The sequence below is a fragment of the Diceros bicornis genome, chromosome 1 (genome assembly GCF_020826845.1).
Source record: "Diceros bicornis minor isolate mBicDic1 chromosome 1, mDicBic1.mat.cur, whole genome shotgun sequence".
NCBI classification, from domain to species: Eukaryota; Metazoa; Chordata; class Mammalia; order Perissodactyla; family Rhinocerotidae; genus Diceros; species Diceros bicornis.
In genome coordinates this window covers 86823301-86845750 of record NC_080740.1, presented here as the reverse complement: position 1 = coordinate 86845750, position 22450 = coordinate 86823301, and the positions used below count along the sequence as shown (strand labels likewise).

The 22450-nt window shown below is 41.0% G+C and overlaps 1 protein-coding gene across 1 annotated transcript in view; it reads right to left on the bottom strand.

The window, feature by feature from the left end:
* Positions 1-18472, bottom strand: part of ATP6V0E1 (ATPase H+ transporting V0 subunit e1) — a 39380-nt gene extending 20908 nt beyond the window's left edge. Inside the window, exons 1-2 of the mRNA XM_058546117.1 lie at positions 18293-18472; positions 12440-12487 (exon numbers count right to left, since the gene is read on the bottom strand). Coding sequence (XP_058402100.1) covers positions 12440-12487; positions 18293-18396 — 152 coding nt within the window. The 5' untranslated portion in view covers positions 18397-18472. The remainder of the gene's footprint in view (positions 1-12439; positions 12488-18292) is intronic.
* Positions 18473-22450: the final 3978 nt, after the last annotated feature.

The window sequence follows — 22450 nt, the reverse complement described above, 5'->3', positions numbered from 1 at the left end:
AAAATTTATATGGAACAACAAAAGACCCTGAACAGCCAAAGCAATCCTGAGAAAAAGAACAAAGCTGGAGGCATCACAATCCCTGAATTCAAATTATACTACAAAGCTATAGTAAAACAGCATGGTACTTGCAGAAATATGGACACACAGATCAATGGAACAGAACTGAGAGCCCAGAAATAAAACCACACATTTATGGACAGCTAACCTTCAACAAAGGAGCCAAGAACATACAATAAAGAAAGGAAAGTCTCTTCAATAAATGGTGTTCGAAAAACTGGACAGCCACTTGCAAAGAATGAAAGTAGACCATTATCTTGTACCATACAAAAAAATTAACTCAAAATGGATTAAAGACTTTAATGGAAGACCTGAAACCATAAAACCCCTAGAAGAAAATATAGGCAGTATATTCTTTGATATCAGTCTTAGCAGTATCTTTTTGAATACCATGTCTACTCAGGCAAGGGAAACAACAGAAAAAATAAACAAATGGGCCTACATCAGACTAAAAAGCTTTTGCACAGCCAAGGAAACCATCAATAAAACGAAAAGACAACCCACCAACTGAGAGAAAACATTTGCAAATCATATATCCAACAAGGGGTTAATTTCCAAAATACATAAAGAACTCAACTCAACAAGAAAAAAAACAAAACAACCCGATCAAAAAATGGGCAGAGGATCTGAGGAGACATTTTTCCAAAGAAGATATACAGATGGCCAACAGGCACATGAAAAGATGTTCAGCATCACTAATTATTAGGGAAATGCAGATCAAAACCACGAGATATCACCTCCCGCTTGTCAGAAAGGCTATTATTAAACAGACAAAAAATAACAAGTGTTGGAGAGAATGTGGAGAAAAGGAAACTCTCGTTCACTGCTGGTGGGAATGCAAATTGGAGCAGTCATTATGGAAAACAGTATGGAGATTCCTCAAAAAATTAAGAATAGAGCTACCATATGATCCAGCTATTCCAATTCTGGGTATTTATCCAAAGAACACAAAAACATTAATTCAAAAAGATATATGCACCCCTATTTTCACTGCAGCATTATTTACAATAGCCAAGACTTGGAAACAACCTAAGTACCCACTGACGGAGGAATAGATAAAGAAAACGTGGTATATATATACAATGGAACACTACTCAAGCATAAAAAAAGATGAAATCTTGCCATTTGTGACAACATATACAGACCTTGAAGCTATCAGGCTAAGCGAATTAAGTTAGACAGAGAAAGACAAACACTGTATGATTTCATTCATATGTGGAAGATAAAATAACAACAACAAACACACATAGATACAGAGAACAGACTGGTGGTTACCAGGGGGAAGGAAGGTGGGGGAAGGTGAAAAGTGGTAAACGGACATTTGTATGATGATGGATGGAAACTAGACTTTTGGTGAACACGATGTAGTCTATACATTAAGCCAAAATACAATGATGTACATCTAAAATTTATACAATGTTATAAACCAATGTTACCTCAATAAAAAATAAATAACAGGGCCAGCCTGGTGGTGTAGTGGTTAAGTGCATGTGCTTTGCTGCAGCAGCCCGGGGTTCGGATCCCCAGCAACCACTGATGCACACCGCTTGTCAAGCTATGCTGTGGCAGTGTCCCATATAAAGTGGAAGAAGGTGGGCATGAATGTTAGCCCAGAACCAGTCTTCCTCAGCAAAAAGAGGAGGATTGGCATTGGATATTAGCTCAGGGCTAATCTTTCTCACCAAAAAAAACAAAAATAAATAAATAATAAATAAATAAAATAAAGCAGCTATTATACATATTTAAGGACTTAAAAGAAAAATTGGTTATAAGGAATATACAAATCAGGAATCTCAGAAAATAAATTAAAACTATAAAAAAGGACCAAATAGAAATTCTAGAACTAAAAAGTATAATATATGAGCTGAAAACTCTCTGGATGGGCTATCAGATTGGAGATGATACAAAAAATAATGAACCTGAAGAAAGATCAACAGAAACTTTCAATGTGAAGAAATAAGGGAAAAAATATTAGGGAAAAAAATCAAACAGTCTAACATAGGTGTAACTGGAGTCTCAGAAGAATAAAAAGACTATAGCAGAAAAAATAGAGTCATGTGTTGCATAATGATGTTTCAGTCAATGACAGACTACATATACAATGGTGGTTCCATAGGATTAATATCATATAGCCTAGGTGTGTAGTAGGCTACACCATCTAGGTTTGTGTATGTACACTTTAGGATGTTGGCACAATGACGAAATTGCCTAACGATGCATTTCTCAGAATGTATCCCATCATTAAGCGACACATGACTATAGAAGAAATATAGGCTGTAATTTTCTCAAATTTGGTGGAAAACATTAACCTACAGATCCAAACAGCTCAGCAAACCCTCACGAGAATAAACTCAAAGAAAACCACCCCTACACATACCATAGCCAAACTGCTGAAAACCGAAGAGAAAAAGAAAATCTTGGCCACATCCAGAGGAAAAAGAACGCATAAAGAGAAACCATTCTTCACGTTACAGCTGAGTTCTCAGCAGAAACAATGAGGCCAGAAGACAATGGAGGAGCAACTTAACGTTGTTTGAAAGAAAAAAAATCCTGTCAACTCAGAATTCCAAATGCAGAAAAAACATCCTTCAAAAATGAGAGTGAAACAAAGACATTTTCAGATAAATGAAAGCTGAGAGAATCTGTTGTCAGCTGACCTGCCCTACAACAAATAGTAAAGGAAGTTCTTCAGGCTGAAAGGATAACAGAAACTCAAATCTACAAAGAGAAATGAGAACTCTAGAAATGGGAAATACATGGGCAAATAGAAAAGACTTTTTTCTCTTAATTTTTTCATAAGACATATGATTAAAGTAAAAATTATAACACCGTAGAAAGGGTTTACAACATATACAGATGTAAAATATACGATAACAACAGCACAAAGGATGGGGAGTAAATGGAATTATATTGTTGCAAGGTTGTACATTTTACCTGAAGTGGTTCTATATTAACTCTAAGTAGACTATGAAAAGTTAAGAATGCATATTGTAATCTCTAGAGCAACCCTAAAAAGAAAATATTAAAAAAGTATAGCTAGGGGCTAGCCCAGTAGCGTAGTGGTTAAGTTCACATGCTCCGCTTCAGCTGCCCAGGGTTCGCCAGTTCAGATGCTGGGCACGGACCTACTCACCACTCATCAAGCCATGCTGAGGCAGTGTCCCACATAGAGCAACTAGAAGGATGTACAACTATGACACACAACTATCTAGTGGGGCTTTGGGGAGAAAAAAGGAAAAAAGGAGGAAGATTGGCAACAGATGTTAGCTCAGGGCAAATGTTCCTCAAAAAAAAAAACAAACCTGTGTCCAGTGAACTCGTGTATCCACTCATCTGCTTAAAAAAAAAAAGTAGAGCTAAAAAGCCCTTAGAGAAATTAAAACAGAATACTAAAAATATTCAATTACGGGCCGGCTCGGTGGCTTAGCAGTTAAGTGCCCACGCTCTGCTACTGGCGGCCCGGGTTTGGATCCTGGGCACGCACTGACGCACCGCTTCTCTGGCCATGCTGAGGCCGCGTCCCACATAGAGCAACTAGGAGGACGTGCAACTATGAGATACAACTATCTACTGGGGCTTTGGGGAAAAAAAAAGGAGGAGGATTGGCAATAGATGTTAGCTCAGAGTCAGTCTTCCTCAGCAAAAAAAAAGAGGAGGATTAGCACGGATGTTAGCTCAGGGCTGATCTTCCTCACCAAAAAAAAAAAAAAAATTCAATTAACTTAAAATAAGGCATAAAAGAACAGAGGAACAAAAAACAGATGAGACAAACAGAAAAAAATTAACAAAACAGTGGACCCAAACCTAGCTATATCAATAATCACATTAATAGCATATGGAATATCCATTTGCCAATTAAAAGGCAAAGACAGAATGGACAAAAAAGTAAAACCCAACTATATGCTGTCTGCAAAAAAGGCACATTCTAAATGTAAAGATAGGGATACAATGAGCATAAGAAAGGTGGTATGATTACTAATACCAGACAAAGTAAAAATCGGGTCAAAGAGTATTATCAAGGATAAAGAGGGATATTTTATAATGATAAAAATGTTAATTCATCAAGAAGACATAACAATCATAAATGTGTATGCTCCTAATAACTGAGCTTCAAAACATATGAAACAAAAATGGAAAGAATTAAAAAGAGAAATAGAAAAATCCATAGTAACAGTGATGATTTTAACACCCTCTCTCAGTAATTAATAAAAGTCGACCAGAAAACTCAATAAGGAAATAGAAGATTTGAACTACCTTGACCTGATGTTTATAGAACACAACACTCAACAACCACAAAATATACATTCTTTTCAAGTGCACATGAAATGGTCATCAAGGTAAATCATATGATGGGCCATAAATTAAGTACTAATTTCAAAAGAGTGGAATCTTACAGAGTGTATCTTCTATAAGATATCTAGAAAAGCACCAAACATCTGGAAATTGAACACCATACTTCTAAAAAAGAAAATATAGCATCATCAAAATTTGTAGGTTGTAGCTAAAGCAAAGTTTAGAGGGAATGTTATTGCATTAATTGCTTACATTTAAAAAGAACAAAGGTTTGAAATCAACGACCTAAGTTTCTACTTCAAGAAGCTAGAACAAGAGCAAATTAAGCCCAAAGTCAGGAGAAGGAAGGAAAGAAGAAATAAAAGAAAATCTAAATAAATGGAGAGATATACCATGTTCATGACTGGACAACTCAGTATTGTTAAAATGTCAGTTCTCTCCAAATTGATCTACAGATTCAACACAATCCCAACTAAAATCTCAACAGGCTTTTTTGTAGAAACCGACAAGTTGATTCTAAAACTCATATGGCTATTTTAGAACAGACAAATAATTTTGAAGAACAAACATGAGGTGGGACTTACACTTCTTGATTTCAATATAAAGCTACAATATTCAAGAGTGTGGTATTGTCATAAGCATAAGACTAGACAAAGAGATCAATGAACAGGAGGGATAGTCCCGAAACAGACTCACACGTTTATGGCTAAATTATTTTGAACATAGATGCCAAAGCAATTTAATGGAGAAAGGGAAGTCTTTTCAACCAAAGGTGCAGCAACAAATGGGTATCTGTATTGGGAAAACACTAACAACAAAACAAAGTTTGACCCCACCGTTCTAGTGCCTGTGGCCCTTGGAAGGGGTCGTGCCTAACTGCCAAACCCTCTCCACTGCCAAGCTATTGTGGAAAGCCTTCAGGTCCAAGTCCTTGCTTAGTAACAGGTCTCATTTCTTAGTTTACCTCAATTTTTGCCAGAAAAAATTTTTCCAAACCTCCCAGAACCATTTATTATGACCCAAATTCCATCCCCAGACTGCTCTGCTCTCACCACTAGATTCAACTTCCTGTCCTTCCCTTTCTTCCAAACCCTTGCACTGCGTTCTCTGTAACTTGCTCAGTGATCTGCCACTCACTCACACACCTCCTTCTATTCTCAAACTTCCTGTTGCCTACAGCTTCACTGAAACCTGGCTCCCCCCAGAGGCTCTCTCAAGCAGAGAAGGTTGCTTATTCTTGCACTAGATAACTCAGGCTTTGGCAACGGGGTTAGGAATTTCTTTGCTCTCCCTGTGCTGCCTCCAGACAATTCTCTCTCATTCTTGCGAAAAACTGACCTCTTTGGGGTGCATGTCTGCAGATTTAGCAATCTCTCATCCCTTTTTACAGTCCAGTCACTTCCCCTTATTCAACAGTGGAGGCTCAAGGTTGCCCTTTTCTGGCTCTTCCTCATCTGTACAACATCTAAATGTTGGCATTCCTCAGGTTTGGCCCTATCCTCTCTGCTCTTTAGGGTAGGGTTTCTCAACTTCAGTACTATTCACACTTGGGGAAGAATTAATTCTTCGTTTGGGGGAGGTGGCTGTCCTGTGCAGTGTAGGATGGTTAGCAGCATCCCTGGTCTCTACCCACTGGATGCCAGTAGCAGCCCCAGTAGAGAACCACTGCCTTAGGAAATTACATACATTCTCACGGCCTCAAATCTCTCTCCTTACATCCAATTTCCCATCTGACTGATATCTCTTAGAAGTTTTAGCATGTCTCCACCTGAACTTTTGTTTTGAAATTCATCCCGTCCTAAGTCTTCACCATCTTAGTAAATGGTCCAAACCAGAAACCTGGGAACCATCTGACTCCTCCCACATCCTATCCATCGGCAGGACCAATAAATTCTACCCCTAAATTACCTCTCAAATCTGTGCACCTCTTTACATCTTTACTACCATCACCCCAGACCAAACCAAAGATTTCTCACCCAACTGAATGTAATAATCTCCTAACTAGTGTCCCCACTTCCACGCTGGCCTCCAAGCAGTCTATTCTCCACAGAGCAGCCCGAGTGATCATCTCACCAAATCACTCCTTTATTAAAAATCTGAGAAGATTTCCAATTCACTTAATATAAAACCTAAACCCCTTACCCTAGCCCATAAAATCGTATACAATCTGGCCCTTACCTAAACCCCAAACCTCCCACTCCCCTGCCTCACTATTAAACCCCAGTCACATAACCCTCCCAGAACATTCCAAGCTCCTTACCCCTCAGTGCCTTTGCATTTGCAGAAGACCCTGCCTGCAGTTCCCCCCAGGGCTGACTCCTCCTCCTCCAACAGGCTTTCTGTGATCACCCTGAATAAATCTCTTGCTCTCTCCCACTGCCCCTACTGTCCTCTGTTCTCCATCACAGCACCCTGTCTGGCCCTTTAAAGCACTTGCTCACTTTGTCTATTACAAACCAAGAACCACCCGGCTGCTGCTGTTGTTCCTCTGCTTGTCTGACTCCCCTCACTAGACTGTCAGCTCAGGAGGGCGGGATCTGGTTCTCTCCTAGATAGCCAGGACCTGGCACAGAGTAAGTGTTCTATGAAAAGCTTACTGGATGAACTCCAGGTGAGGCTGGATAACAGGCTGCTCAACAGACAACTATAAATAAGAGATACAAAAAGAAAAACCCAATAAAGGGAACAAGCAAATTAGCTAAAACAACACATTGCTTCCTCTGGCTATCCATGTGGGAGCTCTGAAGCTGAAAGGAGCAAGGGCCGGAGGGCCTCACATTTCAGGAACAAGCTTAATTTGAGTTACCCAGTGTTTTCCATTATTGATGCTGCTATTTCCTGTTATTAGCAGACATCACCAAATGAGATAAGAGATACACCCGCAAAAATTACCAATCTGTGGAGAGACAGAGACAGACATTCCACCTATACAAAATACATGTCCAGTCCTGAAGGAGCTTCAAAGCTAGAGGGAAGACAGGGAGCACCAATCAGTTAACAGAAGGTCAAAAAAAACACAGTGCTTCCACTGGCCAAAGATGGGACAATCTGAACACCAACAAGGCTATTAATTATACTGGGTTGAAATACCTCAAATATGTTTAAATGTATCAGATCATAATGATACTAACACAAAACAAAAATCATTATTCACCACTGGAAGATGCTGGGGAACCAACTCATTATTTTGAAAACTGGTAAGTAAAGAGAAAACTACACATATGCCCTAGCTTTCCTTTATGAACTGTTTTCAGTTATTTGGATAACGAAATAGTTGATGAAGTAGATCTTTATTTATGGGCATGTTCTAGCTAATGAATAAACAAAAAATTATAGAAATAGAATATCATCAATTTTGTCAACAACTCAAAGAAAAATCAGACATAGGTACCTCCTGATGAAAGCACCAACACCATTTATGAAACAGACTTACCAAAAAGCTGAACCTGAATGTGATCTAGCCCCTAGATATGACTACCAACTTACAGGAATACAGAAGAAAGAACACATTAAACAACACCATGGGTATGCAATTAACAAAGACCACTACGGAAAACTATGGGGCAAACAATCCAGTTTTTTCCTATTAACATATGCAAGAAAAAAAAAAAGAGATATGGAGAAGAAACCAATAAAGACAGACTTGAGAGAGGCAGTCACCAATTGCAATGCATGGTCTTTATGTACATTCTTCATTCAAACAATAAATGTAAATAAATAATGAGACAACCAGGGAAATTTAAGATATTTGATGGTATAAAGGAATTAACTTTTTTGTGTGTGATATGGTATTGTGGTCATACTTGAAAAAAAGAACGATTATCTTTTAGAGATATATACTGAAATATTTATAGATAAACTGATATGTCTGGGATTTGCTTCAAAATAATCTGGGGCAGAAGGGGCAAGTGTGTGGAGATGAAACAAGATGGGCCATGAGTTGATAATTTTTTTTTCTTTTTGTGAGGAAGATTAGCCCCGAGCTAACATCTGATGCCAATCCTCCTCTTTTTGCTGAAGAAGATTGGCCCCGGGCTAACGTCTGTGCACATCTTCCTCTACTTTATATGGGATGCCACCATAGCATGGCTTGACAAATGGTGCGTTGGTGCCTGCCCAGGATCCGAACCTGCGAACCCTGGGCCGCCAAAGTGGAGTGCGCGAACTTAACTATTGTGCCACCTGGCCGGCCCCAGAGTTAATAATTTTTGAAGGTGGGTGATAGGGCAAATGAAAGTTCATTATACTATTCTCTCTACTTTTGTACAAAGCATACAGTAGGTCTTAAAAGTCCAAAAACAAAAAGTTAAAAAAAAAAAAAAAGCATGCTATAGTAGAGCATCCCAGAAACTGACCAGCTTGTGGCTACTTAGTTGGAAACCAAAGTGGGACACCCTAGCCCTGGGAGGTGATCATGTCCTGGGCCCAAACTGGTTCCAGAGCCAGGACCAAAGGAAGGCTGGGCTCAGCTGTGGATCTGCAAATTCCTGGACAAGCAGACCGAAGTTCCTGCAGGTCCTTGTGTGACGGGTAGTGTTAGGGGGCTAGAGGGGTAGAGGGACTTGCTTGGGGTCACGGAATAGGGGTTTATGGGAATGAGTAGATGAGGGAACTTCTCTGGCTCTTTGTTTACTGTCTGTCTCCCCTCACTGAAGAGGGCAGGGGAGTACATCTGTTTTATTCACTCACTGCTATATATCCAGTGCCTGGTACATAGTGGACTCTAAATAAATATCTTGAGTGAATGCACTCTAATAAGGCCTAACAAAATACACACTACAACAGCCTTGTAAGCAAATTGTGCTTACAAGTAACATACAGTTCTTTGAATTAAAATAATTTACTAAAAAAAAAAAAATCACTGGTAATATTACTTTACATTTTTCTTGTCCTATGTTATAAGTTTTCACACACAGCATCTTATTTAAAAACTCACAAAGCCATCACACAACGTAATCAGGCCAAATATTATTCAGCCTAGAAGAACCAAGTCAATATCTCTTTTTCTATATCACTCTGCTGGCAAGATTTCCAGTTAGTAAAGTACTAAAGATATAGCACATTTTCCAAGAAGCAATTGTATCTTCACAACACAACAATAAATTTCTAATTTACCCTGAAGATGTGAGTTTTGTGACTCTGGGTAAGCTACAACATAATTTGACATTAAAAATTGACCTAAGACCAAGGGAAAGTATAGAAATCATAACTAATAGGATTGTACACTTAAGAAACAAAAGTGATCTTGTGCCTCAAAAAGTAAACCAGATGTATAACATTCAGACTTGCCTCTGCTGAACTATTAACACAAACTGGTTCTACTGGCCGAGATCTTGATTTATTCCAACTTCAAACAAGTTACACCCCATGGAATCAAACCTTAAACTAGAATAAACTGGAAAGAGAAAAAAATTGCCACAAACAGAAGGCTATTTAAAGGTCCATGAACACATTTCAAAACATGACTTTGTTTAGGAAATCCAAAGTCTCTTTGGGTGTGTCTTACTTCAAAAGAGGTGTTTTTAAGAAAATATATTTACTAGTGCCAAACAATGAGATTTCTTTGAATTTCAAATTTATTATAGAATCCCACTCCTTTGTGGAATAAGGTATGTAAAATATTTGGGGTCTGAATTCCACCTATATGTTTCAGGCAAATATTCTGCTAAATACAATATATGATCAGGTTTCAAAGAAACAAAATGAAAAAATAATTTCATAAAGTCTGAACTACTCAACTCATTCCTCCATAAAATGGCCTCCAGAAGCACTTAATGTTGGTACACTGTACCACCTTTATTAATACGCTGATGACTTTACTGATCCACTGTCAAGAGAGCTGCCACTAGCACTGGTGGACAAAGGAAAAAATGGTCTAAAATCTAGACAGCAAGAAGTAAAGGTTTATGGAGTTCTCAGTCAAGTCACTAGGACTCAGAGGGAAATAATTTCCAACCAAGTCCAAATATTCATTTTACACTTGAAAATGAAAAATAAGAGGCATGAGGCTGATTGGAAGGTTTTTTCCTGTTTGTTTTAAAGAGAATATCATAAAAATTAACCAAAATTCAAAGATGATGGAGGACCAGAAAGTTACAAAACATTTCCATCCCATCTTGGTTTAATCTCAAGTCATTCCTCTGTGTGATCATCTTCTCTTTTTTAAGATCTCACCACCAACCTCACTGCTCATACAGCAAAGATCTTCAAAAAACAAAACAAAACAAAAAAAACCCCAAAGGCCTTTTCCATCACAGGACCACTCCCTGGCTCCTGGATGGACACAGAGCTCCCTTGTTCAGATTTCTATAGGAGATTCAGTAGGATAGGCTGGCGTTCAATCACCCTTACTAAAATGATGAATTCGTCATGACGCATGCATGTACTTCTTTCTCATTTACTCTTCAGAGATGCACACAGCTGGTGTACGAGTTCCCTTCATAGGTTACCTGTCAGACATCCATTCTGGAGGCTGAACTATCACCTGAAAAAGTCTCTTTTACCTCTCCAACCAGAAAAAAGAGTAAGGAAGCCCACTTGAGAAAGCCTTATCACCTAAACCCCAGTGCTACAGCAGCAAAACACCACCACCATCGTTCAGCAAAGCTTGTACAGGGCACCATGATTCAGCTTTAAACTCTTAAAGCTGCTCTTACACAAGTGACTGAATGATGGGCCAGACAGCCAAAATTCACAGGAACAACTTTGTCAGGGGTGCATTTTGACCCATGCAAAGAACTAGAATTGGCTCATACCCACATTATTTGAAAAACCTTAGGGAAAAGCCCCAAGATTTAAGAAGTTCATAGATTCAGAGTCACAGAGAGTCACGGCCCTTCATCACAGGATTAGAACTGTTCCTTCCTACCTCACACGGGCACTCAACAACAGTCTGGCCAACACTAATACTTTCCATAGAAGGCAGTCTCAGGAAGCTAGAAAGCTCTCTTTTAAGAAAAGAGAATCACTGGTTCAAAACTCTAAAAAGAAATCCCTAGAAGGATGCATTTTACGGTATGTGAAATATACTTAATTAAAAGAAAAAGGAAAGAAAGAAACCACAAGGCCTTTGAATATTCTGAAGTGGTTATTTTCTCCACGAATACTTAGTTTTTTTCTGGGGCTTGACTCCTTCCATTCTTCATGGAAGGGGAGAATGTAGAGCAGAGTTGAAAACATCTTTAAAAGTTCAACTGCAGTTCTGCCATTGCTGACACTCATGAGCATAAAGAACAGTATTCCAAAAATGTATGTTAAGGAATTACCTTACAAATCCCAAAATAGTTTTCATTCAATGGTTTATATAAACTATATAATCTATTCAAATAGATGCTAATTATCATACTTTGAAATAGTGTACAATGAATTGTTTAAAAAAATTATCCTTACTCTACTTGATTACAATTCTAACCCAACTTCTGTTGACCAGATAAACAAAAAAGTCATAATAAAGAATGGCTTTATTCAAACACGTGGATAAAGAGAACAGATTAGTGGTTACCAGAGGGGAAGGGGGTGGGAGGATTAGCAAAAGGGGTAAAGGGGCACATGTGTATGGTGACGGATAAAAATTAGACTATTGGTGGTGAGCACGATGCAGTCTATACAGAAACTGATACATAATAAGGTACAGGTGAAATTACATGTTATAAACCAATATGACCTCAATAAAATCATTGGGAAAAAAAAAAGAATGGCTTTATTGGCTTCCTAGTGAGATATTTAAGTGAAATGAGAAGGCCTAAATACTTCAGAATAGTAAAATATAAAGTAGCACAATGACAATTTTCAGCTGATTATAAGCTTTAAATTTGTGCCAAATAAATTACACTTGTAATACCAAAAGAACAAAGCATCTGTACAGTTCTTACGCAAATATACTGAATATAGGAAAAGTATGCTATTTTCAATCGAAGGACATTATTTCTAGGAGTTACATGAGGCACAAGCTCCAATGAAACAAAAGTATAAAGTTTCACAACAATCTTGCTCCAATGATTTAATTTTCCATCACACAAATTATAAATACCAAGAGTAATTACTTATTATTTTAGGAAAAAACTACTTACAAGAGAAACATACTTACAAGAGATAGCAGCAAACTGAACAGGTCACCAACATGGTGATGATAACTCTAAAAAAAAAGAAAAATGCAAACATCATTAGATAACTCGCAAACTATGCAGACATTGCAGGATGGGTTAAGTCTCCTTCCCAAGTTATCAAACTGGCAAAGACTGTGCACCAAGAAAATGGATCTGAATCTGTTCAAACACCCAGTAGACTGTAGTGGGCCCCGGGCGCACTCACAAGAAGTTTAAGTAAGTAATTAACATTTGTATTTAAAGGGATTTGTATTGATGCCACAGCTCAGATGTCTAATCCAAATTCATCTGAAACTGAACAGAAAACGCTGCAGTGACAATTAGTTTTGACTTCCAAGGAACTATCCTCTGTAGTAGTATTCTCTGCAATGAAACGACACTATACTTCTAAAAATATGACTCCCTAGCATTGACCTCTCCCCATCTCCATCCTTGTCTGAAAGAGTTAAACTTGGATCTCTAATCAGCTGAATTTCAACATTTCTGAAATTGAATTCTCGTCCCATAGGCTCCCCTTATAAATTTCCTACTCCTCAGAAGAAGCTCTGCCATTTCCACCCACCTGCCCACTCTCAACTTGGTCATCTTTTTGTTCATGCCTCCTCTGTACCCTCTGTCACCAAATACTGTGGATTAGTCCTCTGAAGCATCTCTCCCTATGTGGATTTCTTCCTTTCTGAAAATTCCCACTGTTAGCACTCAAATTCATCAGGTTCCCCTGGCTAAACTAACTGCTAGCAGATTCAAAACTTTCTTCCTTCTCCTTCATTCTATCCACAATCACCTCAGGTTAATCTTTCTAAAATACTCCTTTCACGAACCAGCCCTGATGGCCTAGTGGTTAGAGTTTGGAGTGCTCCGCTTCCGCAGCCCAGTTTTGGTTCCCGGGCACAGAATCATACCACTCACCTGTGAGTAGCCGTGCTGTGGCATCGGCTCACATAGAAGAACCAAAAGGACTTACAACTAGAATATACAAGTATGTACTGGGGATTTGGGGAGGGAAAAAAAAAAGAGAGAGGAAGACTGGCAACTGATGTCAGCTCAGGGCGAATCTTTCCCAGCAAGAAAAAAAAGTATCTCTTAAAATATTCCTTTCCTCACATAACTCTGCAGCTTAACACCATTTTTTTTTTCTTTTGGTGAAGAAGATTAGCCGTGAGCTAACATCCGATGCCAATCCTTCTCTTTTTGCTGAGGAAGATAGGCTCTGGGTTAACATCCGTGTCCATCTTCTTCTACTTTATATGGGACCCCACCACAGCATGGCCTGACAAGCGTTGGTGCGTGCCCAGAATCCGAACCTGCGAACCCTGGGGCCACCAAAGCAGAGCGTGTGCACTTAACTGCTATGCCACCGGGCCAGCCCCAGCTTAACACCTCTTAATGCCCACCATCATCCACAGGAGTAATTTCCAAAGAGGGATCTCCATACTCCATGGAGTAAGCAAGACTATCTCCTAGAATGCAAGAAGCAAATATCAGAACTCCTATTTATATGTATTTTTAACCCATCCTGTAGAAGTTCTGTGTGCGTGTATTTTTCGTGGTTAAATATATTAACCACATACTCCAGAATATGCCACATTATGAATGGCACATTCATTCGTTCATTCATTCAACAGATTTTCACTGAGTGTCCAGTACACACCAGGCTCTGAGGAGAGAGCAGTGAACAAAATGGAGGAAATCCCTACTCTCGGGAAGTTTACGTGAGCGAGGGGGAGACAGACAACAAACAAGACGAACAATAAACAACAACTACCTATCTATCGTTGGTAGCCAGATGGTCCGTAAGTGCTGATGGAGAAAAATAAAGCGGGAAACGCGAAGAAGGGTACACAGGGGCTTGGAGGGTGGGGTTGCAATTTTAAAGAGCGTAGTCAGGAAAGGACTTGCTGAGGAGGTGGCATGTGCACGACCTGAAGGAGGTGAGGGAGTGTTCCAGGCAGGGGAATAGCAAACACAAAGGCTCTAGGTGAGAGGGGTTCAAAGAGGAAGGAGGCCTGTGTGGCTGATCGCAACAGGGGGTGCCCAGTAGGAGGTGAGGTGAGAGGTATCTCAGAGTCCCTGAAAGGAAAGGGGAAGCTATTTGGAGGGACTGGAAGAGAGAACGACAAAATCTAATTCAAATTCTAATAGGACTTTGCTGCTGGGCGGAAACAGATTGGGGAGGAGGGGCAAAGGGAAAAGCAGAGAAACCAGTTGAGGGGGAGGGGGAATAATCCGAGGGACCAGGCTGGTAGCAGTGCAGGTGGTGAGAACTGGCCAGAATGGATACATTTTGAAGGCAGATTCTTCAAAACACCCAACTTTTACATTATGCTTATAATACACAAATAAATATGTATGAGGGTTTGTGCTAAAAACTTTAACAGGTGCACAAAAATGTTTGAACATCTACAGGATCAACTCTAGCTCCTCACTTGTAATCACTTCCCTCCACTAACCCTCCTCACCTCTCTCTACTTTCAAATAGCAACTCTTCATTCCTGGAGACAGGTGCCCTTACAGTCCCCCCAAACACATATGTTCATTATTCTCCATTCCAAGCTTTTGCTCATCTTCCTCCAGTCCCTTGCCCCAACCTGGAATCTCTCAGTCTTCTATCTTCCCCAAAAGATCATCTCAGAGCTGAAACGGCCAAGACTCCTTTGTATTATCTGCTTAACAGCTTCATTTCAAAAGCTCCCTCTTTAAAATATCAGCTCTGAACGTGCTGCTTCTCAGTTGCTGCATGCTGAAGTATTTAGGGGTGAAGTGTCACCATGACGGCAATTTACTTTCAAATAGCTCAGCAGGGCCGGCCCCGTGGCTTAGTGGTTAAGTGTGCGCACTCCGCTGCCGGCGGCCCGGGTTTGGATCCCGGGTGCGCACCGACACACCGCTCCTCTGGCCATGCTGAGGCCGCGTCCCACATACAGCAACTAGAAGGATGTGCAGCTATGACAGACAACTATCTACTGGGGCTTTGGGGGAAAAATAAATAAATAAAATCTTAAAAAAAAAAAAACAAATAGCTCAGCAAAATTGTATATGTATGTATAGGTATATGTGTATGTAATCTACACATACATGTAAAATACATGTAAAATACACATACACATACACACACTCACGCATTTACAGATAAAGCAAGTATGAATACGTTCCCAATTATCGAATCTAGGTGGTGGTACACAGCACTTGTAGTACTCCTTCTACGTCACTGTACATTTGAAAAAACTGGAGCTGACTAAACTCCTGGCACACATTCCTGTGCTCCACCCCCACCCCCTCCCCCACATCTACTGCTCAGGGAGGCACCGTGAAAAAAGCTGAAGCTTTTAGAGAATCCGTGGATTCCCAAAGAGAAAAGGGAAATCACGAAACACAGGAATGGTCAGGAAAGCTGAATCCAGGCACAGACTGGATTTTATCCGGCCCTTCTCCACTTGTGGAAAAGAACGAGAGAGAACAGGGTTTGCTGTAGGTATTACACAGATTCAGGACAGCTTTCTCTTTTGCCTTTTTTCCTCTCTGCCTCAACAGGTCCTGAAAACCTCCTCATCACCCAATTTTCTGCATTCCGATGGGCAGGGGTCTCAAAGGGAAGAGGATTTAACCTCAAACTCTCCCTCCTTCCCTTCTCACACAGCACCTTTACTTATCGCTTTAACAAAGGTGTTTTTAATCCTTCAAATCAGACATGCTCTCAGAAATTAAAAATTCATCATAGTCCTTGAAGCCATTCAGCTCCTCCGTGTATTTAAAAAACAATTGATTTGCAGTCTTTTCTGGAGGTAAAGAGGAACTAGTACTAATATTTCCATTTTACAATGAGGAAATGGGAGGATGGAAAAGTTAACTAAACTGTCCAAGGTCACAGGGATCATCCAGCTAAGAGCAATGTTTCTCAAAGTATAACACAGTAACTTCTAGGAGACACTTCGAGTTTTAAGACCTGCTCAATCCTGCCAAGAGCAGGAAACAGAAGGATGGTGGTGGCGGCCGAGAAGGAGACCTGGATAACATATCGCTAGCAGGTCAAATACCTGAATAAACGGAGCTCACATAGTACAGGAGGGGTTTCACAACCCTGGATAATAGTAGTGGCACCAGGGCCCAAGGCTGGGCATGGCTGACCCCAAATCGGGCGGACCTGACTCTTTAAGAAAGGAGTGGTCAATGCTACCAGTACTTAATTAATAAACGCTTGAGTATGAAGGCTGGAAAGGCAGACAGTACAGTAATGAAATAGTTGAAGACAGAAACACAACAAAGAAGTATTTTGTTGTTCTCTAACTGCAGTAGGAAAACCAAGTCTAAGAAATTAAACTTGGGGGTCGGGCCTGTGGCTTAGCAGTTAAGTGCTTGCGCTCCCCTACTGGCGGCCTGAGTTCGGATCCCGGGCATGCTGAGGCCGCATCGCACATACAGCAACTAGAAGGATGTGTAACTATGACATGCAACTATCTACTGGGGCTTTGGAGGAAAAAAAAAAAGGGATGAAGACTGGCAGTGGAAAAGGGATGAAGATTGGCAGTGGATGTTGGCTCAGGGCCAGTCTTCCTCAGCAAAAAGAGAAGGATTAGCATGGATGTTAGTTCAGGGCTGATCTTCCTCACAAAAAAAAAAAAGGAAAAAAAAAAAGAAATTAAATTTGGTTAATACAAATTATTTTAATAACCCCAAAATTCTGACAGTCTACATCATCTATTACAGGCTGGAGAGATGACCCTACATAACTGGTGTTAAGGGGGGAGGGGAGGGGAGAAAGAGGGGACCAAATGCTAACCTAGAAATTCATCTACCATTTTTCCTTTTTAAACAAATTATGATTTACTTTTAAGCTAGACAGAAGTAACAGATCTAATATAAGTTTATTCCAGTAAGCAAAAGGGGTTCAAGTCACAAAATATTAAGGAAGTAATAACCTTTTCTTCCTATAATGTAGGCAATAGAATTATCCACTCAACAGACTATACAGGCAAAGCACTGTGAAGCCACCAATTCATTTCAAAGAATAAAGCACGAGATGGTGTTTCTGACGAACTGTCACTTCAGTCTAAGTCTCACCCCACATGATCTGGCGCTGAGAAAAAATGACTAAAAGGCAAAAGAGGAACCAGAAAGAGGGTGTTCCAAAGCCGCTTTGAAGATAAAGCTCTATTTCATACTAGAATAAAAAGTCTACTTACGAAGTAGACAAAGCTCTATTTAACAAAAAAGTCTAGGAAAAAGTGCCTTTCTTAACCAACCGTTCTAAGAACTCGTTACACTCACATACAAGGGCGGTAGCGCCCTTCGAAAGGTGTGACGCAGGGGTTTCTAAACAATACCTCCTGCTGTTCGGGAACTAATCTCGCTTTAGCTCAGACCCCACTACCTCCTGGCGCCCACTGGATGCAAGGCCTGGGCTCAACGTCGTTGCACAAGCTTGTCCTGTGCAACTGCGACAACATGTGAGGCAGAGGACAATTTCTGTTTTATTTATTTGATCCTTTAAAGTTTAGGCAAACGAGGCCTCATTTGGGTGTAGGGCAGGGCTAAAGACGCGAAAGTCGTTGGGGACGAACCCCGACTTCTCCTTGAGTCCGTATAAATCCATTTCCGACTGCACCCTCCGCACACAGGACCGTGATGAGAAAAAAATTCCCCTAAAACTCCTTTCCCAGGGACGGTCCATGAGGTCATCGTGCTCACGCTCGGGCCGGGGACACTGAAGCTTCTGCGATAACGAAGTCGGGGTGCTGCACGGGGGTCGCAGCCTGGCTCTGGCGTGGGGGCCACGCCGGCAAGGTCGCCCCCTCCCCCGCCCGGCCGGTCTTCCCGCGCGTCCCTCGCACGCTTACCCCCGGTTGGGACCCTTAGGGATGAACCAGGGCACCAAGAAGCCGACGAAGCCCCAGAAGACGCTCATCACGATGAGAGGCACCGTGAGGCCGCTGTACGCCATGGTCGCTGCCCCAGCTGCCAGCCCCTGCCCGGCGGCCTCACTTCGGTCCCACCCGGAAGTGTCAACACCCGGCCGCGCAACCACCGCGCGCAAAGCCCCGCCTCCCGCGCCCCACGTGACGGAGCGCCGGACTCCGCCCCCGGGGACTGGGAGACAGCGCCCCGCCCTCACCCGGCCAGTCTCCAGGCTAGCTCTTTCTTGTGGAACGTTACTCACCCTGGAGCCCCAGAACGAAGGGTCCAGACACCGGGGGCTCAGCAAAGTTTTCTAAGAACGTGGCCCTTTTAGGAGAAGAGTGTAGTTATTTACAGCTTTATCTTCTTTTTATGCAACAGACATATATGGGGAACTTAACAATAGTTAAGTTACTGTTCTGAATTCCTGTGTGCCGGGCAGGGGGCTGTGAGCTTTAAGTGCCTGAGCTGTTCGAACACCTCACTACAGTCTATGAGGTGGTTATAATTATTATCCCCACTTTGCAGTTGAAAAAACTGAGGCCCAGGGAGGAGGTTTAGGATCTTGCCCAAAGTCACATGTCTAGTTAGTGGCAGAGCCAGGATTCAGCCTCCAATGGTGTGGTATTCAAGGCCAGTGCTCTTACTACTGCACGACTGTACATTTTGTGCAGTGTGCCAGGTTCTGGGGTTACAGAAATCAATTAGACCCCCTAAGGGAGTTCACAGGCTGGTGATGAGGTGGACTTGCAAGCAGGCCATCAGTGCAGTGTGAAGGGAGAGTGGAGGAGAGTGCAGGACCCTCCACCTCGCGCTGTCCTCAGCTGGGCCTTGAGAGAGGAGTAGAAATTAGCCAAAATAGTAAGGAAAAGATAAACACGAAGTCTCTAATGCTTGCCAAGGATTTTCACACGTTAATGATAGTTTGTGACAACCTTAGAACAGGAGGAAACCAATTCTCAGAGAGGTTAAGGAGCTTAGTAAAAGCTCACAGGCAGAAGCAAGATGGAAGCAGATTATAAACTAAATCCTGCGTGTTTTACCGAGGACCATAGTGTCCCTATGATAGTCACATTTCCTCACCTCGAATGACTTCCTGATTTCTTTCTTCACCAAATAGAATGGATTCCTGGATTAAATGGAAAGTTGGACCCATAATCTTTAATCTGTACTAACTCTTCAAACATGATTCCAAGCCTTTACGTGACCAACAAGGTAGGAAACTAGTCACCTTTGTGCTCATACTGCTCCCTCCAAACTCAGCCCAGCAGAATTCTGTTGTCCTTACATTTCAGTCCAAGCCCTGCCTTCTCCAAGACCTGTTTCACCTTGCTAGTGCATCTCTTGTAGCCTTGTACTTGTGTGTGTATCTTAAGCAACCCTCTACTGGAGGGCAAGCTCCTTCAGAACAGGCACTGTTTTAACTGATCTTTGCTCCTTAGGAGCACTCTATCCATAAAATGTGCTCAATAAACACTTGTGCAACTGAATTGAATAGTTAAGAAAGGGTGAGACCAGCTAGAACTAAATTAGAGGAAAAAGTTTGCTCCTTCTTTCTCCCCATTGCTTTTTTCTAAATTTATTATTTTATTTTATTTTATTTTTGTGAGGGAGATCAGCCCTGAGCTAACATCCATGCTAATCCTCCTCTTTTTGCTGAGGAAGACCGGCTCTGAGCTAACATCTATTGCCAATCCTCCTCCTTTTTTTTTTTTCCCCAAAGCCCCAGTAGATAGTTGTATGTCATAGTTGCACATCCTTCTAGTTGCTGTATGTGGGACACGGCCTCAGCATGGCCGGCAAGCGGTGCGTTGGTGCATGCCCGGGATCCAAACCCCGGCCGCCAGTAGCGGAGCGCAAACACTTAACCACTAAGCCACGGGGCCGGCCCATAAATTTATTTTTAATTGTGGCAAAATATACATAAAATTTACCATCTTAACCATTTTTAAGTGTACAGTCTGGTGGTGTTAAATGTATTCACCTATGTACCCAATCTCCAGAACTTTTCATACCGACTAAACAACAACCATTCTCCCTTCCCCCAGCCCCTGGCAACCACGGTTCTACTTTCTGTTTCTACAAGTTTGACTACTCTAGATACTTGATGTAAGTGGAATAATACAGCATTTGTCTTTTTGTGACTGGCTTAATTCACTTGGCATAATGTCCTCAAGGTTCATCCATGTTGTAGCGTGTGTCAGAATTTCCTTCCTTTTTAAGGCTGAATAATTTTCCACTGTATGTATATACCACATTTTGTTTCTCCACTCATCTGTCAATGAATATTTGAGTTGCTTCCACTTTTTGCTATTGTGAATTTTTTTCTGTTTCTTAAATAAATGCATATATTTTAAGTTGATCCTGTTAAGTCTAACTTTTGCCTCACCTTCTCAGCAGTCTCTTTGAGATGTTGAGGATCACAGGGATGACACCAGTTCTGTCTAAATCTGTCCGTTTTATCCTCTGTGAAATGAGAAAAATCCTTAATCTTGGTATTATATTTCTGGACTAGTATTGGCCAATAGCTCCCTCTATCAGTCAGTCTGTCAAAAATATTTTATCACATGTCCCAAATGAAAACTGTGGGGAAGGTGAGAAACTAGGATTCCGTGATTCTGTCTTCAAGGCATTTGGAGTCTGCCTCAGGAAATAAATCAGACTCTGGGCAGTGTGGTGTGTGGATCCCTGGGGGTCCCTGAGACGCTCCTCGTTTTCTAACCACCAATCTGTGTGAGGCTGAATTTTCTTCCTATGCTTCCCGCAAAACAACATATTGCAACAGATTGAATGCAGAAGAATTATAAGAATCCATTTATCTTCTATTAAGCCAGACATTAAGGAATTTTACAAAAATGTAATGTGTCACTCTTCTCGCTGCATTTTTCTGTTTTGTTTTGGAAGAAATAGTTATTTTCCATAAAAATGTTATTTCTGAGCCAGCCCTGATGGCCTAGCTGTTGAAGTTCATTGTGCTCCACTTCAGCGGCCTGGGTTCGGTTCCCAGGTGCAGAACCACACCACTCGTCTGTCAGTAGCCATGCTGTGGTGGTGGCTCACATAGAAGAACTAGAAGAACTTACAACTAGAATATACGACTATGTACTGGCACTTTGGAAAGGAAAAATAAAAGAGAGGAGGAAGACTGGCAACAGATCTTAGCTCTGGGCGAATCTTTTCCAGCCAAAAAAAAAAATAGAGCGAGATCTCTCCTTTAAAAAAAAATCTTATTTCTGTTAACATGTTTTGGGCTTATTATTATTATTTTTAAAAGAATGTAAAATAAATGTTAAAATTTTGTTTTCATTTCTAATGTGGTAAATTATATCAATAGATATAACCCACATAAATAAGCTCTTTGGGTCCTCAATAACTTTTAAATTAGAGGAAAAGCCTCAGAGGCAACCCCAATAGGATAAAGTACACAAGAGCTGACTGAAACAGTATAGTGCAAACCCCACCAGACCCCTAACCAGGTATGCGGAGTTACACAGCCATGGAGTCATAAAGCTCCTTTCCAAGCTGACCTGGAAGCGTGGAAGCTGGTAGAGAAGCTGAAAGCTCTAGCATGATTCACTACTCATTTGCTCAGCACGTATGTGGGGAACATGCACTGTGGGCGGCCACCACTGATGACAGCAGCTACATTTCTTGAGTGATGGCCACGTGCCAGGCATTGACCTAGGTGCTTTGAATTACCTGTCTCATTCAATGCTCACCACACCTAATACAGATATGATTAAATCCATTTTACATATTAGGAAAGAGAGGCTCAGATTTGTCACTTACCCGAAGTCTAGCTGTTTTAAGTGACAGAACTGGGATTTGAATGTAGGTCTTCATAGCTCCTCTTCTTCCCACTAAGCCACACTTCCCCTCCTATTTCAAAAAACCTAAATTATACACTACTTAACAAGAAGAGACTTTAGAAAATCTGTTCCAGAATTAGCTGCCCTCCTACTAGGGACAGGCTAGGATGTGATTGATTCCATTATTTCTGAGGGACAAAGAATATTTTATTTATTATTTGTGCATGCTTATATTGTAATTATGGTGTTCAGGCAATAAACCAGTCTTATATAGCTGTTTAAATTTGGACG